General features: G+C 39.3%; 1 protein-coding gene across 1 annotated transcript in view; it reads left to right on the forward strand.

Annotated features, from left to right (window-relative positions):
- The window catches only part of GCN1 (GCN1 activator of EIF2AK4), a gene marked incomplete at both ends in the record, with an annotated part of 43,670 nt that extends 37,804 nt beyond the window's left edge, over positions 1 to 5,866 (forward strand). The window contains 6 exons of the mRNA XM_082007905.1: positions 123 to 237; positions 1,404 to 1,500; positions 2,452 to 2,600; positions 3,360 to 3,464; positions 4,906 to 5,124; positions 5,741 to 5,866. Coding sequence (XP_081864031.1) covers positions 123 to 237; positions 1,404 to 1,500; positions 2,452 to 2,600; positions 3,360 to 3,464; positions 4,906 to 5,124; positions 5,741 to 5,866 — 811 coding nt within the window. The remainder of the gene's footprint in view (positions 1 to 122; positions 238 to 1,403; positions 1,501 to 2,451; positions 2,601 to 3,359; positions 3,465 to 4,905; positions 5,125 to 5,740) is intronic.
- Positions 5,867 to 8,628: the final 2,762 nt, after the last annotated feature.

Raw genomic sequence — 8,628 nt, forward strand, 5'->3', positions numbered from 1 at the left:
TAAACTGCAAGGCATATCAGTGTAATTGCTGTGTAAGAAACTGGTACAGTATCCAGAGCTCAATTTCTGCTGTAGGATGTGGGGAGAGGCAATGTCTGACTGTACTTTGTCATCACTTCTAGGGACACAATGCTGCAAGCTCTGCGGTTTGTAACACGAGGAGCTGGTGCAAAAGTTGATGCTGCAATTAGGAAGAATATCAGCACGGTGCTTCTAGGGATGCTGGGACATGATGAGGTACTGCTTCAGCCAGCTGCAAAGGATCCCTGCTGTGGATGGTCTTATTCTTAAATTTACAGTCTGAGCTTTCTAACAGAATTATTTTCTGAAATAACTTCTGGGGGAAATTACTAGTCATAGAGTAGAAAGAAACTTATGTAAGGCAGCATTTGGTTTTGGGTATTACTCACTAAACTGAATACGGTCTGTCAAATAGATCTCGTTGGAGCCTTGTAGTGCGTTAGCTGAGAGTCAGGTGCAAGAATGAGAGATGCCTAGCTAGTCCCTGGTATCTGAACATCTGAGAGTTTAATGTTTCCTTAGCAACCGCATATATGGGTTTGACCCGCAGCTCCTCACCAATGTGTTTGAGGCAGCTCTGAAGTCAGGATTTGCTTTTTATCTTGGAGAAGAACCTGCAATACTTCCACTACATGCACATATGTGTGTTTGTAGGCTCTTAGGTGGTGTTTATCATTTAGTGTAAGAAATTTTCAGCTAGTAGCAGATTTTTCTCTAATGAACAAGAAGCTCTCCAGGTTTAATATAGGGTCTTCTGTACATGGCAGATAGCAACAGTATCATCTGTGAGATTAATCATCTGGTAATTTCTTCATTATGTCTTAATCTGTGCAACATAGACATCCAAGTGTTGACATGCTAGAAATAGAAAAATTCCCACGGGGTTGTAAGTTTCAGGGTGGAGAGGAGCAGTGTCAGGATGGTCACATAAACAGGCCAGAACAACAAAAGCCTGGAATTTTTAATTTAAAAGTAGTATGCGTTTATCACAGAGATAAGCTCATCCGAATGGCTAAAGTAACACACACGTTCTAGACTGTCAATCTAAACTTAACTCTTGTGAACATATCTTTTAAAACATTCACTTTCATCTTTATGACTTTTTCCATATAACAAATTGGAGTTTACATAAGGTCTGTAATTCTTCGGAATCCTTCTGCTAGCTTTTTTGACTGTGGATTTTGGATTTAAGTTCCATTATGTACAAGAAACCTTGCGAACTGACAGAAATCCACAGGTAGTAGGAGTGAAATACTACTACTACTATTTATTTCCTCCTTCTCTTTTTATTTTTTATCATCTTCTGTCACTTGCTCTTCTTGCAGCTTATCTCTGATGTGTATTAAGCTCAACCGGTGTTACGCTTTTCTTCCTGTCCTCAGGATGCCACCCGCATGGCCTCAGCTGGCTGCTTGGCAGAACTGTGTGCGTTTCTGTCAGAAGAGGAGCTCGGTGCTGTTCTCCACCAGCACTTACTGGGTAGGTGAAGCTGTTCATGATGACAGGAACTTGTTCTGAAAGCAGAGGAAGATACCTTCTTAGCCATTGGTTCAGGAAAGCTTTGTGACTAATTATTTGGGTTTCTCCTCTTTGCCTTAAACCTGAATCTCTGCTCTGGATTTTCTTATGATTTTCTTTGCTCGTGGCTATTCAGTTGTACACCCTGATACATAGTTGAGCACAAGGTGGTGGTTGTAATTTGGGGTTACCCATACTTTTTTTCTGGATTTGTTTTCAGAGGAGTTGGTGGAAGTACCAGCATGGCTGAGTGATTGCTAGGGCTAACACAGAGAGGATGGGAGGTGACAGGATGTTCAGGCAGGGTAGACGGGAGGGTCATTCCACCTCTTTTGATGACACTGTGATCTTAGATTGGTGTAGGCTTATTGCAGACCACATCTGATGGCTTCAGATGCTTTTGGAGAATTAACTCATTTGCCTCTAAGTTAGATAAAAGCGTGAATTTTGTAGGAACTCCATAGTGGTTGGGAGTGCTACAGGATTACTCTCCGCTACGGAATTACAAAGGGAATCTGTTAGCTGGTTTCAAATTACAGATGACTTTTACAATTTTATTAGTGAGTCAAAGCTTGTGTAATCCTGATGCCAAGCTTCTTCATGCACTAAGTGATGTGTGGCCGATTACATATGACTGAGACCATCAGAAGTAACTGGGTTGAACAATGCAGAGTCACTTGTTTGTGTCTGGTTTCCACATCTGCCCAGGTGGTGTTCCTGTCTGGTAGAGGTGTTGTGTTTTAGCACTGTTTGTGTGGCTTTTTGGGAGGAGTGGAGGAGGCAAGGCGTTGCTTTAGATGCTGCTTATTATTTCTTTTTGTGGAAGTGAATTGACAAACTGACAAAAGCTTTCTTAGGTGAAGAGGAATGGGTAGCAGGAGCCTTGCTATTGTTCTTTTCTTCCATTTGCAGCAGATGTCTCTGGCATTGACTGGATGGTGAGACACGGACGAAGCCTGGCTCTCTCCGTGGCTGTAAACGTTGCTCCTAGCAGGCTATGTTCCCCCAAATACTACAACAGCGTTCAGGAGATGATCCTCAGCAATGCTACTGCCGACAGGGTGAGTGCTACATGAGAGTGGGCGAGTTCTGTTGCGCTTGTTGGGAGTAGTTTTAAAAGGTGTGCAGGTTCTCTGCGTTACCAAACAGAACAAAAGTCCCCAAGTGCCATCTGCGCTCTTCTCCCAAGTGACTAGTGACAGGACGAGAGGAAATGGCCTCAAGTTGTGTCAGGGGAGGTTTACATTGGATACTAGGAAAAAATAGCTTTTTCTCTACTTGCTCTGCTCTTTGGCACCCACACACATGTCTCTTCCAACCTTAATGATTCTATGAAGATTCTCCCTTGGCTAGGTGCAGTTTTGTAGTGAAATTACATGACTGTTCTTTGAGTTCTGGTCTCTGTGGAGATGAAGATTAAATAATCTTCAACTGCAGAGTTGCTTTCATTGGGAGTAAGTTACACTTCTGTTGCCCTATTAAAGTTCTCATTCATGGGCCAGGTTTACAAGAAGTGCAAATATTTCATTTTAGGAGGAAGATTTTACATCTAGGCTTGAATGAGTGATTTGGTGTAGGGAACCTGGGGGCTCTGTGGGGCCTGCCACTTTATTCCACGTGGCTTATAGTCGCATTATGATTTTTTTCATCCTGTTACCCAGTAACATTAACCCAATCTTTTCCTGCTTTGCATGCTACAGTTTTTTGAAAGATCTGTTTAGCTGTCTGCAGCAGCTCACCAGTCCACAAGACCATCAGCTTAGTTACAAAGGCTGTTGAATTCTGCTGTAATAATACCAATTTTTGTCTTTATGTTGAAGATTCCCATTGCAGTTAGTGGCATCAGAGGGATGGGCTTTCTTATGAAATACCACATGGAAGGAGAAGGGAACCTGCCTCCAAAACTTTCCAACCTCTTTATTAAGGTAAAACTTTTAATGAGAACTACCTGCCATTGTTCTCATGTGATCTGAATCTTGGTTTCAGGTAACATTGGGTGGCTTTCTCTGTCAAATTTCTGTATGGTAACCCAGCGTGAAAACGGAAGTCTCAGTTGCCTTATCTTGGGAAGCTCCAAATCCCCTGATACTTGAAAATCTAGATATGTCTTTTTGTGGCAAAGTACAGACGGAATCACTTTACCAGCCTGCTTTGCAGTTGTGAATACAATACCGCTACCCCTGCTGTAATACAGGGATTTGACTTTTGATCCTCCTGTGGTAAACTTCAGTTTTGATTCTTAATGAATTCATTTTTTCCTTTGTAGTAACAAAGAGCTGGCAGAGAAGGGGGGGGCAAGCTGTCAGTTTTTTTTAAGGTTGCTAAAGGTCAAAAGACCTTTGTTAAAAATGCATCAAACAGCTCTTACCTGGCTTTGTACTTTTTGACTTCCACTTTTATCTCAGAGCTATTCTCTTCCACAAAATACTGAGATAAAAGAGTATTTAAGTTAACACTTTTTTCAATTCATATCTATTTAAATATTCTACCTCAAAATTCCTTTCTTTCTTGGTCTGTTTTTTTGATGTGGGTTTTTCTTTTGTTTCTTTGATTTCCTCCCCATAAAAGTATTCCTCACAAGATCTGAATTTTTAATATTAGAATGTCTTAGAAAAGACAGGGGAAGATAGTGTTTATTTCATTTTGTCTGTCATCTTTATTGTAAATAACATGTTACATTTTCAGGTTTTATATTTCTTTTCAATTTACTTGAAAAACTACCAAACATGCAAGTTGACATGATGCAGGCCATTATACTTCAAAGCAGTCTTTTTGTTTGAAATCCTACATTTATATATTAATTTGTATCATAGTATTGTATTAAAATATAAGTAGCACAATTGTCACAATACTTTTATCACAGCATTTGCAATGCAGTTGACATTCAGGTGTCAGCCTTCATGTTTTAAATGTGTTGAGATTAAATCAAAGATACACAAAGCTCTAAATTTTTTATTTTAAAATTAAATCCACTGTTGAAATGCACCTTATACTCCAACCAGAGACTGACTTGGCTGTTGCTGCTGATCAAGTGTATTTTACAGGGTCGCTGACACTGTTGGCTTTTCCCACACTTAGTGGTTATTGTCATTTGCTGAGACAGTTGAGCGAAGAGTGTGACGCTGTTGTCAACCACATTTTTAGAACTTTTTTTTTTAAAAGGTGTCTTATTTTCAAAGTTTGATCTTCTCTGTTACACAGTTTAGTCAAACTTGTTGATAACAAGTTTGTCTCTTGTGTACCCATGAGTTGAAGACTGCTTGCTTCTTATAGTTTAAAATACTTAAATTAGGAAAAAAGATAATTACTGCTTTAAATACCTGTCCTTGGTATATCTGAATCTAAGTCCATCTTTGTCTCCTTCAGTGTCTCCAGAACTCATCCAGTGACATAAAGTTAGTTGCAGAAAAGATGATCTGGTGGGCAAATAAAAACCATCTTCCCTCACTGGATCCTCAGACAATTAAACCAATTCTCAAAGCACTTCTGGACAACACAAAGGACAAAAACACCAGTGTAAGAGCCTACAGCGACCAAGCTATTGTCAATCTTCTGAAGATGAGAGCAGGTGAAGAAGTGCTTGAGGTATGAGACAGAAGAAAACGTAATCATTGGTAGAAGGCTGTGTCATGTTGCCCTGCGTACAGTTAAGCATTGTGCTTGGAGCCTCAGAATGTGCTGGCAGTCTCTCAAGAAGTAGATGGAGTGGGACACTCCTGTTTGCATTTAAGCCTTAAGCAGCATTATCATGCTAACTAAGCCTTGAAGAAATAAGCAATACTGATACAGTACAACCTTATGTTGTGCAGTATTACCAAAATCAAGGTATTTAACATACCTCTTACATTTAATGTAGTAGCCTTGCTTTCAGAGTGCCCTAAGCCCTTACTGTGCTGTAGTTAACTTAGCTAGGACTGCTAGTTTATTGCTTTGTCACTCATGTAATCCTACTGCAGCAGCAGTGGTGCTAGAGAGAGCATTTTGGCATGGGCTACTTTGTATATCCATTTCCAGGCCTCTTTTCTAAGTCTTAGCTGCTTTTGGATAGTTCCCATGTCGGGAATCATACGACCAGATGAAGGATTTTGGTATGTTTGAAAGATTTTTACATAAATACAGCTTGTAAGGGCACTTACATTTATTCTTATTTTGAATGGTATGTCATAAGGAATTGGTAATTGGTGTTGTCTTCCTTCTGCAGTCGGTTTCCAAGATTCTGGATGCTGCCAGCTTGGAGCTTCTTAACGAAAGCTGCAGGAGATCTCTGAAGAAGCTGGCTGGCCAGGCTGACTCTGATGAACAAATAGATGACACTATACTGACGTGATAATAAAGCTCCAGAAGACAAGAAAACACTGAACCAACCGCTGCATCAGCATTTCAACTCAAACACCTATTTTAAATGTTTTCATTTTTGAAAATGTTAATTCTGATGGGATTTCATGAAAAGGACTCCCAGAGAGTATTTTAGTATCAAATATACCAGAATAGCCTTAATTAGACCCACATTATCTGAAAATTGAAAATTTGGTCCCCTTTTTGAAACAGATATAATGCACAAGAAACAGATATACTAATCAATGCTGGTAAATTGTGGCCATTTGTGAGATGTGGCTAGAGCACATCAGGCTTAAACTCTGGTGACACCTATTTCCTTTCCAGGGTCTGTGCAAAAACTCCAGTACTGGAATTATTGTTGGTCTTTTCCACGGACCCTGGGAAGCAGGAATAGAACTCAGTGAAAGTCAAAGCGTATTGTTTTTGTGTACTGCTAACTTGCTGCTTGTGACGGTTCTGAAGACTGAAAATCCCTGTAAAACAAAGTATTTAAAATAGCCTTAGAAATGACAAATGCGAAAGGGGGATTAAATGCAGTCTGTTTAGAGAAGGAACATTTAATAAAGGCTCTGACTTTGATCCTTCTGGTGTAAACTGTTCTTTTTACAAATTCATTTGTCAACAAACTTATACTGTGATTTACTTTCTGGACCTGCTTTTTCTAGGGCATACAGCTTGTAGAGTGGGTAGCGCTGTAATCTATAAATATATTTTGCAAAACTGAGGCAAGCTAGTTTTTAAAACCAAGCCAGAACTGACATTTAGTGAAATTTTTAAGTAATTACTCGTATTAATTTCCAAAGTATTTTTGACTACAGCCAGCTTTTTAGTTATTCAACTTGTGAAGAGTCCTCTATTTTTATGTCTTCAAAAGCTCCACAAGATGCTTGGCACTTCCAGCATTTTTTTTTTTTTTCAATGAGTTGTACTGCTCCAAGAAAGCTGTATTTTATTTTACCTGGACACATATACCTCTTTTTAAAAAAAATTATTTTAATTTACTAATACCCTTTATGACACTTGGTAGTGAAAATCTTGTTGCAGAACACACATTTTTAGAAGGATAAACAAGCTTTACATTCCATGTAAAGTAATAGTTAAGTGAGCCTTATCTATTTTATGAAACTACACAAGAAGCTGGCTGCACCTGAGAAGCCAGAGCATTAAGATTTGTTGTTTCAAATGGGTGGGTGGCATGCGTGTGGGAATCTTCCTTGCACGTAACTCTGGGTGGCTCAAACCATGACAAAGGGAGGAGAACACAATACTACACATCATAAAATTTGAGAGCATAACATGTAACCACACGGGAACACACATTCTGCTAGAACCAATCTGCCAAGTGGCAGTAGCAGCAAACAGAAAAACACTTTATCTCTACCATACTAAGGCCTCAAACAGCAAGAGGCAATCTCAAGTAGATATTTGGGAGTGCTGTGCTTTCTTCTGGTCACAAGTACAAGAACCTATCAAAATGTTCTTGATGTTATGTCAGCTCCCAAGCCTGTGGCGTAGGCTCCTGGCAACAGAGATTTGCTGTAGGAGTCGGTGGAATACTGCTGGAAGGGACTTGGGACAAGTCAGCTAATTTACCCCTTACCTAGCATAGGCTCAGCTCCAACTGAACCATTCCTAACTGATTTCCATGTAATTGTTTTTTGTAGCATTGTACGAGGGAGACTCCGTAACATCTCTATGCCTTCTATTTCCCTATATAAACTTTTCAGTCTGTCAGAGCTTACCTTGTATCTAAAAAAAATAATCTTCCTTGCTGCTGCTTGAGTCCATTGCTGCTTGTTCTGTTCTGACAGACATTGAAAATAGTTCATTTTTGCAGCAGCTGCATCGTCACTTCAGTGTTCTCACCCCTGGATGAAACAAGTTTAGTTTTAAGTCTTTTTCATAGTTTTTCATGTTTTCTAACTTACACTTCTGCCCTCCATATTTGTTCCATTCTGATTCATATTTGCCTCGTGGTATCCACTGCTGGACCAGGTCTTCCGGGAAGAATATTACTTTGCAAGCCCTACATAACACACTGCTGTATATCCCAACACAAGGTCTGGGTGTTCTTTTTTTGCAACAGCACAGTGGTGTTGACATGTTTAGTTTGTGATCAGCTATTAAGCCAAGCTACACAATTGCTCTTTGGCTCTTTATTTCCAATCTTGTATTTATGCAGTTGGCTGTTTCTACAAAACTGCAGTACTTTCCAGCTGGTTTTACTGAAATTGTATTCTACTAATTTCATAACATTTATCTGCATTCTGAAGGTGGATTTTGATTCTGATTTTTGCCTTCCAAATAATTACTTGCAAATCTTACACCATCTTAAAACTATGTATTTTGCACTGAATTTGTAATAATCAAAGAGTGAAAACTCAACTAAATGCTCCTGAGGATTTGGCAGTCTCAGGGCACTGGAATTAGTTTCACCCATAATGAATTAGCTGTGTTTTGGGATAAGAGGAAGGGAGTTAAACCATGCAATGTAAAAACTTTTGTGCACTGAAACATGTACAAAATTTTATGCCATTCATAAACTACTAAATAGGTGGCAAAACACTCAGTGGTTTTATTGGAATCACTTCACCATTGCAGATGGGAAAGAAAAAAATCACAAGTTTCTCTGAAGAATGGCTGTTTGAGCTTTTGGTCATGGGTACCTTGGCTTACCTACTTTACATCAGATTCTAATTGATGCTTCACATAAACATGTGAAAGAAAATTACAGTTAAACAGAAGGCTTTT

Source organism: Phaethon aethereus (genome assembly GCF_964289735.1).
Source record: "Phaethon aethereus genome assembly, chromosome: 17".
NCBI lineage: Eukaryota > Metazoa > Chordata > Aves > Phaethontiformes > Phaethontidae > Phaethon > Phaethon aethereus.